Source organism: Podarcis gaigeae (assembly GCF_964106915.1).
Source record: "Podarcis gaigeae genome assembly, chromosome: 15".
Lineage (NCBI taxonomy): Eukaryota > Metazoa > Chordata > Lepidosauria > Squamata > Lacertidae > Podarcis > Podarcis gaigeae.
In genome coordinates this window covers 24,241,987-24,260,407 of record NC_139692.1, presented here as the reverse complement: position 1 = coordinate 24,260,407, position 18,421 = coordinate 24,241,987, and the positions used below count along the sequence as shown (strand labels likewise).

The following is an 18,421-nucleotide window of genomic DNA, read 5'->3' as shown; positions in this document are numbered from 1 at the left end:
TGTCTGGTCCTCAACAAATACACAGAGTCTGCACTTTTGCCAGCTTAAATGGCAGGACCTTCAGCACTGAATTTTCCACATTCATTCATTCATTCATTCATGACTTGATTGTGTCCTTTTATAGGTTCCTCAGCAGCAACAGAAAGGCCCACCAGCCCGATTCATAGTTTACTTTCAGCTGCTGCAAAAGAATAGACCATGAAGGTCACAATTTTCATGGTAGTCTGCTTGCATAAAGCCATACGCTATGTGGTTCAGGTAATTTGCATCCACATGAAGATTAGCCTGCTCTAACTGAAATATGACATTACATTAGTTTTATGTGAACATTGGAATGAGTCTCTATTGAGTTAATATATACTGTCTTGGAGCCACAATTAACTTTTTTCCCTGCCTTAAGCAAATGGGAGGAAACATAGTGAAAAGCTCACAAGGTGGAACAACACAACAGTGTTGTGTTCCACAACAGTGGAAAAGGCACATTCAGTGCCAGGAATTATTAGGAAAGGGAATGAAAATACATTATGTCAGGCTACAGTTTGGAAGCACACGTGAACTTGGATCTGAGCCCAAATGCAAAAGCAACAGCCATCGCCAGGAGTGGGCTTGCACAGCTCCTGCTGGTGCACCAACGGCATTCTTTCCTTGGGACACAAGAGGTGGTCACAATGAAAGATGCTTCAGCTTCTTATCACATGACATGTTGCAAGCTGCTCTACACAAAGCTACCATTAAAAAGTGTCCCCAAACTACAGAAGGTTAGAGAGAGCATGTGACTCTCTCATTCCAATGATTAAAATGCATCTCTGGGTTATTTGTGGGGCATAGGAATTTGTTCATTCCGCCCCAATATAATCTAGTCTGAGGGACAGTGGACCAGCCCCCTGCTGAAAAAGTTTGCTGACCCCTGCCCTAAATGATATAGGACTGGGACACTTGAAAGACCATCTGCTTAGGTATTTAAGATGTGCAGGTGAGGCTATCTCATTGGCACCTAGGGCTTTTCTAGTGGCTGCACCTTAACTCTGAATTCCTTCCTTTGGGAGCTTTCCCCTGCTTTCTCTCTAATGACTTGACCCCAAGGGTGTGTGGGTGTGGGTGTGGGTGTGGGTGTGGGTGTGTAGGGAAACAGGAACTTTTCCTTTTCAGCTGGCAGACTTTAATTGGATGTTTTTGCAGCTGCTCTCTCTCTCTCTCTCTCTCTCTCTCACACACACACACACACACACACACTAAATTGTAGTATGAAGGACTTTGTTTGTAGCTGCCTTATTCTGGGGAAAGGGTGGGCTATAAATATTCTCAATATTTTTTTTTTAAAGTAATAAGATTTTATGGTATGCCTACTGTTAGAATACCACATATAGTGCTGACCCCCCCCCCAAAAAAAACCCTGTAAAGTTGGGGAAGGTAGAGAAAAGGGCAACTAAAATGATAATGGAGGTTGAAATGGGTTCACAACAAGGAAAACCACACAGCTATCTCTCTGTCCTGAAAGAGGAAGCAAAAACATGTGAAGGGGAGAAGAGTAAAGTCCAAAAGAGTTTAGCTGTCCCTGAGTCCCAGGGAGGTTCTTGGAGACACCTGCCATAATTACTTTTGGACACAGAAGATGGAACTCAACATAGGGCAAAGCAGTGTATGCATGTGCAGAATGAGGTCCACTTATGAAAGGGGACTTTTCTCCTCCTCTCCTTCTCCTGTGCACCCCCTAAACCTGTTTTGGTTTATCCTCCAAATACCCAGAGCAAATTTAGAAGATGTTGGGGGACATGCAAGGGGAGAAGGAGAAAAGACCCATAGCATGAGTGGACCTCATTCTGCACACACAACTTTGTTGAATCTCACTCAGAGAACCTACCATACTACTCCCCTTCCACAGTTATGTGGCTTTCTAACTCAATTCCAGACCCCTTGTTTTACATCATCATCATCACAAAGGGTGACAAAGTGACAGGCTAAAGGAAGAAATAGCAGAGAACCAGCAGGTAGGTAGGTAGGCAAGAAAGAAAACAAGACAGAGAGAGCGTCAAGTTCTTACTTTGATCAGGTTTAATCTGTCATACTGGAAAAAGAAAATCATGAAACATTAGAACGGAAAGAAAAGGAAACAGAAATATATATGGTGTTTTAGAGGGATAATACCTGCACACAGGGCAAAAGGAGGGGATGGAAACAAGTCACCTACAAAGCTATGCTGGCATATTACGGTAACAATGCAAAGCTATGCCGCTCCACACAGGTCTATGACTAGGCCTCCCAAAGGGAAGGCAGAAGCAGCTATCATGGCCACAAGCTGCAGAACCTCAACCCAGCTGCCTGTAACTGAGCAGACTGTAAAGGACAGGAGAGCTCTGCACTGGGTAGAGCCACAGCGGGTGTCCTCTACAGTTTTGCTGTGTGATTCAGAGATATCTCCTCCATTAACATGCTTCATTTGTGTACCACTTTGAGTGGCAAATTGGAGGTTGGTGAGAAGGGAGTCAGCAAGGCTGGCAAGATCCAGTGTTCTTGTGTATTGCTTCCCTTTCATTGTACACTAACAAGTAGGAAAGTTGCCATCTCTAATAGACGTAGGAAAGCACAGTGCTCAGTGATCTCAAAAATATAGAGATGGGCTGGCATCTGTGTTCTCACACAGCAGCAGTGTACCCTCACAGCAACTTCAGCAGCAAATGACTTCATGTAGACATCGCTGTTGGCGCTGCCAGATCAAGTGCTTTGCTCCAGAAGAACAAGTGTAGTATTATGCCAGTATTGCTCTTCCCCCGAGGGCAGGTGGTACTGATTCACAATAACTAACCTGGCTTAAACCACTGAGACATCTTTAGGTATTTCTGATTGTGTAAACAAGCCCCCAAGTTAAGCCATGCCTAATTCTGCACACTAGTTCATTTGCTTAGCATAGACACTTTTATGTGTTAGCCATGATATTGCCCTCATTGCTCAATTATAGCCAAAACAGAAGCCAACTTTTGATGAGGGTGCAATAGACCCACCCTGCCTGTTGGATACTTTTGGCCAAAGAGCCAGAGAGCACTCCTTTCGGTTACTAGGACAGTCTTCAGGACCAGCCATTAATCCTGGCAACAGAAGGGGCATGTAAGAAATAGCCACGGCAGGTTTCTTACTCTCCCCTCTACTACGCGCAGCTGCTGATTCCAGTTACCCTTTATCCTACCAGAACCATTGTGCTGTCACAGAAAGAGGGCAGAAGAGGCAGAGGATTAACCCAGAGGCTATCTTCTAAGGCTTGTAGCAACCCAAAGCTGTCATTCTGGGCTGGCAAAATGGCTTGGGTGGGTCAGCCAGACATGATAGTGGAAAGAAAGGGGGCAAAGGGAAAGGTGGGAAATCTCCTAGGAAGCCCCTATGGTTAGGGTCAGTCCTGCACCCAAGAGATTACTTGGACCCAGAAGATCTATTCTCAAATCCTAGCAACTTGGCCAAGCACCTACTTCTCAGTTCCAGCTCTAAAATAATAAAAAGTAGCAGCTTTCCTGATCAATAATAACCAATTGCATAGTGCTTTGACAGGGCACAACAAACAAGGTTTAGTAGTGATATGAGCAGTATAATGAGTAAAGCACACGGGCTGAGGCAAAGGCATTGGGAGATCTGGACACAAAAGGATCAGGTGGCACTTTCCAGGGCAAAGCACACAGACTTCTGCAAAGAATCTTGGGGAGGGTAGTTTGCCCCTCACATAGCTTCAATTCCCAGCACCCGTAACAAACTACAATATTCTTTGGGAGAACTAATGTGCTTTAAATGTTGTAAATGGATGGTATGCTAGCAGTCTGCGATTTCCAAGTGAGTACAGTACTGTATACATTTTGCCTTGAGGACATGTGCTGAGGAATGACAGCTGGGGGCAGCTCCCTCTAACGGCAAAACTGTGTCATAGCAGCATGTGAAATGAAAGGGCAAAGGTTGCAGAAAGGCAGGACCCACAAATGTCAAAAAGTTACAAGTTCAAAATTGTCTCATCTCACTGAACCTAAACCCGCATATTTGAGAAAACAGAGCAAGTCTAAGATATGAAAGGAAAGAGGCAGGAGAGATGCGCAGCAAGTCTTGGGGGGTAATGTTCTTATTGTCAACCTCGGACCCTTCTCAGCTACTCAAATATATCTCAGATTCCTGACCCAAAGAGGGATTAAGAAACATGTCTAGGAAGAACTGTGACAGTGTGGACTGACTGTGATTGATTATCAGTTAAAGATCTGGCTAGTTCAGATGACAACCTTGAGCTAGGTTAAGAACTCTGAGAACTTAAAGAAGAAAAGTCACTTTATCCAGGGACAGTTCACAAATATACTGGTGTCCTCCGACCTCTTTTTCTCAATGGTTACATGCTCCTGCTCAGGCTGCACAGAAAAAGCATTTTGGTTCCTGAAATTCATTCTGATTGAGCAGATAAAATATAACTGATAGAATTCTGCAGGATGTGGTATTAAGTCCAGATCCAATGATCCCCAGGCATGCACCTCCAGATGCTGGAAATTTCATGCACCATCCTGGCACCCAGGCATCTTTACTTGGTCTCAAGTGGTTGAAAGCCAGGTACAAAATACAGCTGGCACTTGGCTAATTTCCAACACTGCCTGTGACCTCCTCTAGAGCTTTTAAGGGGCTGGAGTGTGTTCTGATGATACCCCTTTCTTGCCTGAATGGGGAGCGGTCTGTCTGGCCACACCCACTTTTGCTAAACCCACCAATTGGTACGCAGCCTACTTGTCACTGAACTCAAAGTTCTGGTTCATGCATGCCCCTCAACCGCTTACTGATGTGGGAACTCCCATGCCTCCATCATACGTGAAGCAATGTGCAGATCTGACACATACAGCTATATGCACATAGGCCCATTTCGTGCTATACGTCCTCAAAAAAATAGTGGAGGATTGGGTGAAATAGAGGAGGATTTGGTGAAGCAAACCTATAGCAGCACACCTGAGGTCCTGAAACCAGTAGCTTATTTTCCTGTATAGGGGATGGAACAGACAAGCCCCCCTGTTGCTCCACTGCACACGAAAAAGGGTCAACAGCTGAGCGAGGCTGAGATTGACAAAGATTGGAACATTATAGCAGGCTTGACAAGATACGGTTCTAGCCGCTGTCCTGTCCCCTCCCAAAAAACCACCCAGAAACTTCTCTGGCACCCCTCTGTGGAATAACAACTCCAAAAGAAAACATAAACTTGAAAATTATCTTTCGTAGGCTGCATTCACACGGCAGTTTATTCCCTTTTCACAACTTTTCCCTAACTGTTAAGTTCCACATTGCATTTGAGCTTTCACGTGACCTAAAGGCCATTTCAAGAGCTATATTCTGCAAGTTTAGGGCTCGTTTCCATGTTATTTGCTTCTGGGAGGGGATGGGAATCCATTTGCAAACAATATGGAATTGAGAGCTACACGTGCGCTAAGTTCCACCATAGTTCTGGACGTGGATTGTTGAAAGTTTGATCTCTGCATGGGACAGCTGCATATTCCTGTATTGCCGGGTCCCTTCCAACTCATGATCTAAAAGCTCAAATATAATGTGGAAATTAACACAGAGAAAAGTCACAAAAACAGAAGAAACTGTCACGTGAATGCAGCCCGTGAATTCCCAGGCTTGCACAGGGGCATACAATCAACATATCACTTGGGCAGGGAGGTGGTTATGTGGGTAAAAGCTGGATTTCTTTGAAGTCACTGGGTCTTGAATCTTTATTCCAAGAAGTGGCAGCATCAGAGGGGGCGGGGAATCCAGGGTGGCACAGAAGAGGCAAAGTATTTTTCTAGGTGGGCAAGCTATGGCCCAAATGTTAAGATCTCTGAATGAAAAATAACACTCAATGTTGTGTCCAGCAATTGGCAGGAGGAGGGGGTGGGGTAGGTAGAGGGTTCAAGTTCCACCCCTGGTTCCAAATATGGTGAGCTATGCCATAGGGACCCAGAATATTTGAAAAACATGCAAGAGCTGATAGGTCAGTTGAAGGGTCCTGCTGGGACCTATGGGAATCTCAGGGTTCCATTGGATTTTTAAAATCAGCTCACGGGTATCAAGGTGCCTGGGTAAATGAGCCTTCATAACCAGTAGCCGCCACAACATCACAGGCCAAACTCTGAAAAATTATTACTCAAGGTTTATGTGGGAGTCTCCATGAACTGCCAGGAACTTCAAGGAAAGCCCAGCTGAAAGGCTCAAAAGCAAAAGGGTGTAGGTGGGGGAAGAAAGCAGCTACCGACATTCCCACAGAGACACTTGGAGGATGTCTTAAGGGGGGAGGGAAGGATTTCACAACAGCACTCAGGTGGTTCCCGAGAACCAAAGATCAATTCTATAGCAGGGTAGCAGAGATTAGAAAGAAGGCTTACTTTGGAGAGGCGCTTGTGTGACTTAAAAGGAAAGAAAAAAAAGAAAGATGCAGAAAAAAGCATGCAGGAAAGGAAATAAATGAAGTTATACACACAATTCAGGAGAAGCAAACTTAAAACAAACAGGAAATGGACCCCCTTCCCTTTCAGAGTTCAGAAAGACATATTTAAACTATGGAACATATTTAAACTATGGAACTTGCTCCCTCAGGAGGCAGGAATGGCCACCAACTTGGGTGCTTTTAAAAGAGTATCAAGACAAATTCATTGAGGAAAGGGCTATTGATGGCTAGCAACCACAACGGCTAAGATCTGCCTCTGCAGTTGAAGGAAGTGATGCTTTTGGGTACCAGTCTCTGGAAACCACAGGAAGGGAGACTGTTCTTGTGCTTGGGTCCTCCTTATGGGTTTCCCCTTTGCGGCATCTGGGTCACTGGCCTGATCCAGCAGAGCTCTTATTATGTCATGTTTTCTGACCGGTGGGTCCCTTCACTATGATGAGGCACAACAGAGCAGCAGCAGGAAAGCCAGCTTCCACAGACAACAAAGTTTTATCTCTCCCATTTGGAGGGGGAAGGAATTTGGGTTCTGGGCAAACCAATGAACCCATGGCTGTCTGCTGAGCCCCCAACAGCAGCCATCAAGGATAATGGAGGTAGGTGGGCTTCTTTAGAAACTGATGACTCCGCTATGAACAAACTACTAGCTTGTTTCACAGAGCCCGAACTAGAAAAACAGACAGCTGTCTGGCACTTCATCTTTGCAAATTAAATCCCCACAGGCATATTTTCCTCCAGCAGGAACTTTCAGCTACCTGCTGCAATATCCTGCTCTGTTCATTCAAGGCATTCCAATCTGGGTTTTTATAAGGCCTCACTGACTGAAGCAATAAAGAGCTAGAAATAATTAAAATTAAGGTGTGTGTTTGGGGAGGGAGGGGGGCTCAGCAGCTGGAACCTTAAGATAGGTATCTGTTCTTTTCACACATGTTGCTTATAATAAAAAGAACACCTCTCAGGAGCAGTAGCTGTCTTATAAATCCTGCCACATTCTTGATTGAATATCTGTCTTCAGGTGACAGAAAATGAGTGTGGGCCAGGCAATTCAGAACCAGTGTGGTGTTTGCAGCCTACAGAAGCTGTAGTAAGCCTGATATGAATTTGGAATGATCATGATGTAAATCTGACTACTAGACTGCCGAAGAGGCCAGGGAATAGCAGTGTGGTCTTAGTTCTTGAGCTATGCTGTGACTTCTCGGTGGAGACATGATTTTCAGAAATGACACCTCCACAGACTTCCAAACTTTCTACAGTGTGTAGCTAGCTTATAGAACTCATTAGCAAAAGGTGTAGCGGTAGCCACCAACTTAAATGTGTTTTAAAAGGAATTAAGACAAATTCATGGAGGGTAAGGCTTCTAGTTATGAGGACTGTATGTTACATCCAAGAACAGAGGCACTCAGCCTCTGAATACTAGTTACCTAGGAACATCAGTGAGAAAGGGCTATTTCTTTCATTTCTGATTTGGGGTTTCACATAGGCAGCTGGCTGACCACTATGGGACATAGGACGTTGAACTGGATAGACCCAACAGGGCACTTATAATGCTCTCAACATTCAAAGAACCCTTTCAAAATGCACTCTTTTTTTGCAAAGAGAACCTCTACATGTTGCAGATGTTTCTAGGACTCACAACCAAGTTCACACAAAATGCTGGCCAGGCTAGGCGAGTATCATTCACTATAATGTCCTTTGACCCTTTTTAATTTGTGGTTCAGAAAAGCTGTGCAATCTAGCTAACAAAGCTAATGATTCCTATATTCAGAAGTCCTGGAACTCACGTCGATATTGGGGACCTTGGTAGTTTTAAAACATTAGTCCATGACTACTATTAAAAGTTTGTCAGGGCCACAAATTTCTGTGTGTGCGCACATGGATATTCGATAGTAGGAAGACAACTAAGAAAACTGTCAAATGAGCCCTACTCAAGCGCCAACCAGTTTGGTTTGGTTTCTGTCAGAGGGCAAAGTTAGGATCTAGTTGAAGTGAGTCAACAAAAATAATTAGGAAGCAGGTGTGAAGAGGAAGGATGCAAGTGGTCATTCTCCCCATACTATACAATATGAGTACACAACAGAGAGAGAGAGAGTGTGTAAACTATTTGTGAACAGACTCACCTTGGAATTCTTGGCCCCGCTACGACCCGACTGAGAGGAACAGCTACGTTGCACGCCTTGTTCTGGCGTGGAAGGGGATTTGTCTGAAGAGTGGTCTGAGCCTTTCTCCACCATGGTGTCTCCTTGGGGGTCCTGTGGCGTTGGAGACCGGGAGCGTTTGCGCAGGATAGGGGAGCAAGCAGGACTGCTGCGATTTGAGTTACTGGCAGTGCTGAAGGGGGAGGAAAGGAGAGCCAAGTCAATAACATGACAAAGCACAGGTATAAGCATGGTGTCTGCAACGTGCCACCTGGGGGCTCTAAAAGGAACACAGAGACAGGATGTGGCTTCTGGAAGGAGAGCCTCCATCCTCTTCCTCGGAGGCAGAAGACCTGTGGGCCTCCCAAAATTGTAGTACAACAACTCCATCTTCCTTGACCATTGGCCATGCTCACAGAGGCTCATGGGAACTGGAGTTCAGCAACATATAGAGGGCCACGGGTTCCCCACCTCTAGTCTACAACTGCTCCCGCCCCCCAAAAAAACACCCTCAGGGTTTCCTAAAGTAGGGTGTCTAACCACATGAGTCCAAGAAGTAAAAAAAGGGGAGGTGGTGGTGAGAAGTTGCAGTTATCAACATCACCACTTAAGTGTGGTCAAACCACATTCAGCAACTATGTACTTAATCACTTTTGTGTGACATTAGAGAAGTGCAAACTCACTTCAGTGACAGGGTGTGGGTGTGGGTGATACACACACACACACACACACACACACACACACACACACAGTGGTACCTCGGGTTAAGTACTTAATTCGTTCCAGAGGTCTGTTCTTAACCTGAAACTGTTCTTAACCTGAGGTACCACTTTAGCTAATGGGGCTTCCTGCTGCTGCTGCGCCACCACCGCACAATTTCTGTTCTCATCCTGAAGCAAAGTTCTTAACCCGAGGTAATATTTCTGTGTTAGCAGAGTCTGTAACCTGAAGCATCTATAACCTGAAGCATATGTAACCCGAGGTACCACTCTGTGTGTGTGTGTGTGTGTGTGTGTGTGTGTGTGTGTTTGTGTGTATGACTTCTATTACTTTTTTTGCAGCTGGCAAGATGTATTGTAAGTTTACAAAATTGCTCTTTGTAAATAAATGCAAATGCAACCAAGTGGCAGTTATACATGATAACATGCTGACATTTTGTTTTTGATGTATTTTATGGATATCTTTTCAGTTGGAATATCTGCAATCATTTACTTCATTTTAGTTCAGTGTTGGGGGGGGGAGTGCTCTTCTTGGCATTCTCACGGCTCATCATTTCATTCTCCAGGCACATGTTTGAAATCCGACCAACCAAATGCAGGTCTGGGAAATGACAGAAATCCTTTGGCAAATCGCTTTTTGCATGAATCTTCTGGCTACTTTATGGTACGAAGCCTCACTGAAAACAGTCACAGTCCCACGAAACTGTGAGACATTTCTACATGGCACGTGGTACTTCCATTGCAGCCCTAGGCAGTTCCTTAAAGGTTCCTTAGCTTTCTTTCCCTCCCCTAATATACTCCATTCCTTGTCTTCTTTCATCCTCATGCTAGTCCTGTAAGGTAGAGGCTGAAAGACTTTAACAATGCCATATGGTTTCCTCCATGTCCAAGTATGCATTAAAACCTACATCTCCTGCAATGCTATACTATTCTGGTTTTCAGGGATCTTATTGAACACCATCTGCTGCAGTATTTGGTATTTTCATCAATGAATTAACAGAGATTTGCCCTTCAATACAAACTCTCCAAAGGTTGTACGTGGCACAGTCATTACAGATATCATGTCCTGCGGAGTGGAGAACGGACAACTGGAAAACATAACTGCTGCTCCAAGAAGCCGGTGAGCCCTGACAAGTAGTATTCCCTGTTTTGATGAAGGTAGGAAGGAAGACAGATTTAGGGACATAAGAAGAGCCTGCTGGATTAGGCCAATGGCCCATCTAGTCCAGCATCCTGTTCTCACGGTGGCCAACCAGGAGCTTGTGGCAAAAGATTCCTGCATTGCAGGGGCTGGACAAGATGTCCCTTATGGCCCCTTTCAACTCTATAATTCTATGATTCTATGGAGCCTCCACATTTTTAGAGGCATCGTTTTACCACTATATATCAGTAGTAAGGTTGCTGGAAGCAACACAAAATTCATGATTTTCTGACAAATGATCTAATATTCTTACCCATCAGTGGAAAAGTTTCACAGCCGTTTATGACACATGAATATCAAGTTTTCTGCTGGACAACAGAAGAGAGCAAGAACACTCTTTGGCATGTGTCACAATTCTGATTTGCCTTCTTTCTCAATCCCCACCCCAAATCTTTCAAAAACCTTTGCTGTTCCTGTTCAATCCCAGAGTTTTGAATCTGGCCCAAGAACAGCCATGACAAATGCCTTCTGTTGTTCCCATAGTAACCAGGGTTTGCAAAGGAACCAGGAATCCACGCTTGAAATGACAAAACAGCTTGACCCACTTTAGAAAAAATATATATATAATAAAACTTTATTAAACTAACTGGCCAAAGGCTGTTGAAAACCCCAGATGACCCCTCTAAGCAATCTGGATAAGTTTGTTGGAAACACAACACTGCAACGGATACACAACATACAAGTTTATGAGAACAACTTTAGGCTGCAGGACTAGTGGCAAAAACGAATGATTGCAACTCGTGTGTGTGTGATCCTGGACATCGTGATTGCAGTAGAAAGCTTGAAAACTGTAGGAGTTTTAGAGCCTTTTGTCTCCTACTGCTACATGAATATACCGTAGTTTTCATTCAAATGCTACAGTTCTTCCAGGGAATAAGGGAATAAGGCTATTAACAGTATAATGTTTGAAACATTTGTCTTCAGGATTTCAAAAGGTTTCTTAGCAAGGCTGTTAATACTGGATATCACAATATATTGTTCCACCAGCCAGAAATATACATTTGGTGGATATACACTAGTAAATAGCAGCCACAAAGTCAGAAAACAGTAGGATTCCTGTGATGATTCACTAGATTTAAATCCCAATGTAGATATTGTATTCCCACTGGTGAGGTTAATTAACCTGCACTCTCTTCTCTAATACTAGCAGACTAGTCAATCAACTGCTTACTATTTCACCATCAGCTATTGTTAAATATTTCCAAGAGTGCTGTATGGAGGACAGCCTACTTTTTACCAGTTCATTCGGGTGCCACTCATTAGCCAGGGAAAGAGGGCAGCTTGCTCCTGAGCCCTGCAGCAGTGAGATGCAATCCTAGCAGCATAGCAAAGCTTCTCTCACTGTCTACCTGCAAGGCATCAAGCAGTCCTGAAGAATATAAGAAGAGCCCTGCTGGATCAGGGCGATGGCTCATCTAGTCCAGTATCCTGTTCTCACAGTGCCCAACCAGATGCCTGGAGGAAGCCTTCAAAATGGACACATGCAGAGCAACACTCTCATGTCCTGTGGCTTCCAGAAACTGGCATTCAGAGACATTAAGCCTCTGATAGTTGACGTAGAACACAGCCATTATAGCCACTGATAGCCTTGCCCTTCATGAATTGGTCCAATCCTCTTTTAAAGTCATCCAACTTGGTATACTAATAGTAATTTATTATTTATACCCTGCCCATCTGGCTAGGTTTCCCCAGCCACTCTGGGCAGCTCCCAACAGAATATTAAAACACAATAAAACATCAAAACTTCCCTAAACAGGGCTGCCTTCAGATGTCTTCTGAAAGTCAGACAATTGTTTATTTCCTTGACATCTGATGGGAGGGTAGTCCACAGGGCGGGCACCACTACCAAGAAGGCGCTCTGCCTGGTTCCCTGCAGCCTCACTTCTCACAGTGAGGGAACCTCCAGAAGGCCCTCTGAGCTGGACCTCAGTGTCTGGGCTGAACAATGGAGATGGAGATGCTCCTTCAGGGATACTGGGAGCCACCACAGCCTCCTGTGGGAATGGGTTTCATAGTTGTACAAAGAAGTGCTTCCTGTTGTCTCTCCTGAATATTCCAACATTCAGCTTCATCAGGAGAAAAGGTTTTCTCTAGCCACTTGATCCATGTCATACTTTAACTTTATAAACTTCTATCATGTCACCTCTCACTTGCCTTTCCTCTAAATTATGGCAGGTGACACAGCCAATTTTCATTTCTCATTCAAATCCTCCAACAAATTTTTCAATTGCCTCACTGACAATTTCATTTCCCAGAAGGTGGAAGAAGCAACTAGGACCTGGTCCTCACAAACAGGGAGGGATTTATTGATGAAGTGGAAGTAGTGGGAAACTTGGGAGCAAGTGATCATGTCTTCCTGGGTTTCAGGATACAGAGGCAAGGGAAAGCTGAGTGTAGTCAGACATGCACGCTGGACTTTAAGGCCAGGTTCAAACAGCTTAAGGAACAACTGGGTGAGATCCCAGAGTCAGAAATACTAAAAGAGAAAAGAGTCCAAGATAGGGTTTTCTTTAAGGTGAAATACTGAAGGCTCAAATGCAGACAAGAAAGAAAAATGGGAGGCATCTCAAGAAACCAGTATGGCTGCAAAAGGAGCTTACAGATTAGCTGAGATTTAATAAGGGCATCTATAAGAAATGCAAGAAATGGAAAATCACAAAGGAGTATACAGTACAAGAGTAGCCAACAGTTGCAGGGTGAATGTCAAGGGGGCTAAAGCTCAGAATGAGCTCAGGCTTGCAAAGAGGTTAAAAACAATAAAAGGATTTCTTTGGCTTTAGATCAGGGTTTCCCAAAGCTGTTGCTGGACTACAACTCCCATCATCTCTAGCTAGCAGGACCAGTGGTCAAGAATGATGGGAATTGTAGTAAAAAAAAAGTGGAGACCCAAGTTTGGGGAACCCTGCTTTAGATACAGTGGTAGAAACTTCCCAAGAAGAATGTGGAGTCTGCTGAAAGGGTCTCTGAAAATACGATAGCAGTTTTTAAGCTACAGTATTGAAAGTAAGAGGGATCTGTTATTTCTGCAGCACATACTTCTTGCCTCTTCAAAAGGACAGGAAGTAAGTTATTCCAAGTTGAAAACCACACACATCTGTATGTAAACTCTCTCAGAATATCCTCCTTTCCTGCTGCAACAGTTAGTGCATCTATGATCAATATAGCAATAGCTCTCTGTTTCCAGGTGCACTATACTGCTCCCAGAAGGTAACTCAAAATTAGTAAGGAAATAAGTGTTGTTAGACTAATGACTGTTGGCATAAAGAGCCTGCAAACTGATATCACTTCCTAAGCATCAGTCAGTGTTAGAAACTGAGATATGAAAACTAGGAACTAAATGGTACTTTAAACCTAGGTTATGGCTGCAACAACAGAATGTCTAGGCACAGGTTTTTTATAACAAGAATACAGTACAAAGCTGAAAATGAATGAACTGCAGCTAAAATATTATGTTCATTTTCCAAGTGCTCTAGTCCTTCACCTGCCTCCTCGCCCCCTAATATTCTTAAGAGGGTTTCTTCTCCAGTCTTCAAAGAGTAGCTGGAAGTGGGGAGGGCAGAAAAATGTCTTCCTTTCCTTCCACTCTGCAGTTTTAATCTGAAGTCTTGGGCCAGAGCTCAGAAACTGCTCGCGCTAATGAAATTCCCTGTCGCAAAATGTGCCTAGAAGAATGGGAGTTTCAAACACTGGCATCAGTTCTTAATGAACGGTGCAACCCAAAAGCATCCCTATTTCTACATACAGTGGTACCTCGGGTTAAGTACTTAATTCGTTCCGGAAGTCCGTACTTAACCTGAAACTGTTCTTAACCTGAAGCACCACTTTAGCTAGTGGGGCCTCCCGCTGCCACCACACGATTTCTGTTCTCATCCTGAAGCAAAGTTCTTAACCTGAAGCACTATTTCTGGGTTAGCGGAGTCTGTAACCTGAAGCGTATGTAACCCGAGGTACCACTGTATCAAGAAAGCTCTGCATTTCATGTTCTGCAACTCCTGGTAAAACTAGCATGCACTTTGGAGATAATTTCCTCTTTGGCAATTTTCAGTACATTAATATGGGGTCTTGGATTCACAACAATAGCATATACCTAACAGGATCAGCTGGGATATTTGAAGACATTACCAAGCCGGGGAGTGGGGGCGGAGCTTAAAAATATTAGCCAGAGGTGGAATCCCACTGCAGCTTGAGATAATTTGACTCACAACTCATTAGAACTCAAAACTGTATTTCAAAATATCTGCACAAAACAACAGCCTAGTTTTATTGCCTCCAACAGCTCTCCATTTCTTGGGGAACTGGCCTGTCTTTGAGCCAGCTTGCCATGTCAGCTACGCGGTGGTAACAGCTTGTACAGACAGCAATGGAACAGACAGCCAAATCTTTTTTTCTTTTTGCAGCATGTAATGTTTATGAGTTTCCTGAGGACACTCTCATGTATGTTGGAGGGTGTTACATCCTGCTAGGGATAGGGTGTGGGTGGCAGGAGAGAGATTGTCTTTCCCGGAGCAGGGAGATGCAGCAAGCATCTGACAACATCTACCTGCAGTTCAACTGAGATCAACTTTCACAGGCTAAAAGAAGACACGGTGATCTTCAGTGTTGAGCAAGTGGGATCAACTCCATTTACTTTGCAGGGGTTATCCGACACTCCTTTCATTTACTATCCTGCTTCTCTCCCACCTCACTCTCCTGCCTGTCCCTCCAGACTCTGCGGTCTCTTACTCTGCATTCACCAAGCCAAACCTACATAACACTTATAAACTAGTAAATACAAACTATGTTTCAGGCTATTGGAGGTCAGCAAGGAGCAATGCATGTCCCATGGAACATGCTCACCATCATGCATTCAATTTGCAAGGGCTTGATCAGTCGTGGTGGTGGTTCCCAGTTGGGTATACTGGTTGGAGTGTCGAACTAGGACATGCCAGGGCTCACACCCCTACTCAGCCATGAAGCCTCCTGGGTGTCCTTGAGCCAGTCACTGCCTCTCAGCCTAACCTACCTCACAGGGTTGTTGTGGGGATTAAATGAGGTGGAAAGCCATGTATGCCGCCTCAAGCTCCTTGGAGGAAAAGGTCATAAAATCATAGAGGTGGGAGGGTCATCAAGTCCTCGCATTGCAGGTGGATTAGAAATGCAATTAATAAGTAAATAAAGTACAAAAGGAGGCTTCCCTAGACTGCCTTTACAGCCTAAGGATCTCTTTATTAATAGAAAACAACAAAGCAAAAAAGTTATCCTGAGATTTAGCATGAAATACTGGGACTCTTAATTTCCTCCCACAGGGCTGGAACCACATCCCCAGAAGACACTCCCATCTCCCTCGAGCAGAGATTTATTATTTACTCCTGGTGCAGCTACAATTGCAGAAAGGGGTGTGTGCAGCAAAGTCTTTCCCGCATGTACTCATTTCTAGGAAGAAGATGACAACGACAAAAAAAAAAGGCAAGCAGATGAAGCGAGAGCGGAGGGGGCGGAATGACACAGGCATACACCTTCACCGCCCATCTTCCTCCCAGTCCTTAACCACCTCAGACAGTCCCCTTCATCATCATCACTAACACACTGCAAGCCGTGAAAGGAGATGGTGTGTCAGACTCTCATAGCCAGCCCCCTTTGTCTCCTCCTGTCATCCTTGGGAGAAATATACCCTAGGCAAAAAGGGGAAAGTGGTGTGTGTGTGTGTAAGCAGGATTGGGGGGGATGGGGAGCTCACAGCCAGGGAGCACATGGGCACACAAGCGCACACAGAGCAGACCCAACTGCTGCTGCATGACGCACTGAGAAATCAACCAAATCTCCACCTTCAACCCCCTTTTCTCTCTTTCTCCTCTGTTCAAAAGGTTGCAAAACACCAGGAGCATATTGCCTGTCTCTTCTTCCCAGAAGCAAAGAAGGGAGGCAGAAAGACCACAGAAATCACTGCTTCACTCTTCAATTGCAGAGAGAGTGTGATGGTGGCTGCTGCAGAGGATGGATGGAGGGGGGGGGGGACTGAACCCTACCACCCCAACCAAAGAAGAGATGGGGGGGGGGGGGAGAGAGAGAAGAGGCATCTCTGCAACATGATGTCACACTGGCTGCTTTCATGCTCAGCCTTCCGCCGCACACTCCCCCCATCCCCAGCAGAGAACAGAAGCAGCAGCCGGCGCCACCAACATGGACTCCGGATTTATTCAAGCAGGGAACCGTATGCCTCTGGCACCAATCTTTCTCTCTCTCTTTCTCTCTCCCTCCGCACAGAAAGTCCCCGACATAAACATGTACAAAAAGGACCCGCGGAGGCGCACATGGGCAGCTAGATCGCTCAGAGGGCAAGAAAGAGAGACGGACGGACAGAGAGAGAGGCAGGCAGAGAGCAACTGGAGGAAAGAGCAGAGCGCGCCACTAACCTGGTAGCCATTAGGGACTAGTAGCATACAGTGGAGCAGCTGGGAGTTCATTCATTCATGCAGTTGGGCGGTGGGGGTTGGGGGCAGAGAGGGGGGTGGGCCAGTGAAGAGGTGAAAGGGCCGTGCCCCTCCCGGACCATCTTGAAAGCCCTTCTTCCTCACCCCCCCTCAAGGAAGGGGGGGCTTACTCCAGAAGGGAGCCCCCTCTCTCTGCAGCGCGCCAGAGCTGCGTGTGTCCAGCCATAGCCGGTCCTCGCCTACGGCCGCCCCTTTGCACCCCCCTCAAGACTTTTGCCAGCTTGTGCCGCCGTCTCCCTCCTGCCTGTTCCCTTCTCTCTCTCGCACACACGCACGCGCGCGCACACACACATATACACACACACAGGCAGCAGCACAGGCACGCACACACTGGCGCACAGAGGGAGCGCTTGCTCGCTGCCTGTTTACATAATGCAACCCTATGGTGCAGTCGCGCCGTCCTCAATTATGCACGCCTGCTCTGCACGGGGCTGGCCAGGGGTTCCGGTTTTAGTGGTTCCCTCTCGGGTCCGGAGGGGTTAAACCGGGCGGGGGCGGCGGCAAACGAGAGGACGACTTCAGCACCATGCGCATTTCAGCACCACCGTTGCAAGATCTTGCCGTTCACTTGCAGCAGGGTAGGGAATTCAAAAGTGGTACAGGATGATTTTTCTCGGAATTCTGCATCCCAGCAGTGGTATATTTCACCAGGGGATAAAGAAGCTCTTACCCTGGCCAGCAGAACTCTCCTTTTAAAAAACTCAGTAAGGGGGGGGGGGGGAATGCTCTACTTCCAACGCTACGGGCTTCCCAAGCACCTTCTGTGCTCTCCGACCTTAAATTGATGAGCGGTGTCATGCTTTGTGTGAACAACACAAGTGTAACACCAGCATATAAACAATGACTGCCATTTAAACCGTAAACACAACATGTCCTCAAATACCTGAGGATGGCCACTTTCACGCCAAACATTTAAAGCACTGTGATACACTTCAATCAGCTATTGATTCCCCTAAAGAATTCTGGGAGCTGTAGTTTGTTACGGGTGCTGAGAATTGTTAGGAGACACCTGTTTCCCTTGTAGAGCTACAATTCTCAGAGTGATTTAGAAACCAGTCCATCGGGGAACTCTGGGAATTGTAGTGCTGTGAGGGGAATGGGGGGAAGATCTCAGGATCCTTAACAAGCTACTCTTCCCAGGATTCTTTGGGGAAGCCATGGCTTTTTCAAGTGGCTTCATTGTGCTTTAAAAATATGGTGTGAATGTGGCCAATATAAGGATGGCTGTCATCCATTTGTACTTTGCCTGCTTACTCACTGCTAACATCATTCTAACCACAACAAACATAACTGCTGTGGAAGGCATGGAGGGACTCTTAACATGTACACCTACAGAATAAAAACATGTTATACACTCACACCAGGAACCAGAATCTGAAGAATACTGATGGAAATGTCTTGAGTTCAAAAGGCATTACGTTATGAGTGACAAATAAATCCTAAGCATCACCACCTCCAGATGCAATATTTTA

The 18,421-nt window shown here is 45.4% G+C and overlaps 1 protein-coding gene across 11 annotated transcripts in view; it reads right to left on the bottom strand.

Moving 5' to 3' along the window:
• Positions 1-18,421, bottom strand: part of GRAMD1B (GRAM domain containing 1B) — a 212,365-nt gene that overhangs the window by 49,202 nt on the left and 144,742 nt on the right. For 9 of the 11 annotated variants that reach the window (XM_083713961.1, XM_083713956.1, XM_083713960.1 and 6 more), the window contains one exon: positions 8,542-8,752. In XM_083713961.1, coding sequence (XP_083570087.1) covers positions 8,542-8,752 — 211 coding nt within the window. Of the gene's footprint in view, positions 1-8,541; positions 8,753-16,871; positions 17,299-18,421 lie in introns of those variants that run through there. The other 2 variants (XM_083713965.1, XM_083713966.1) reach the window with 2 other exon arrangements.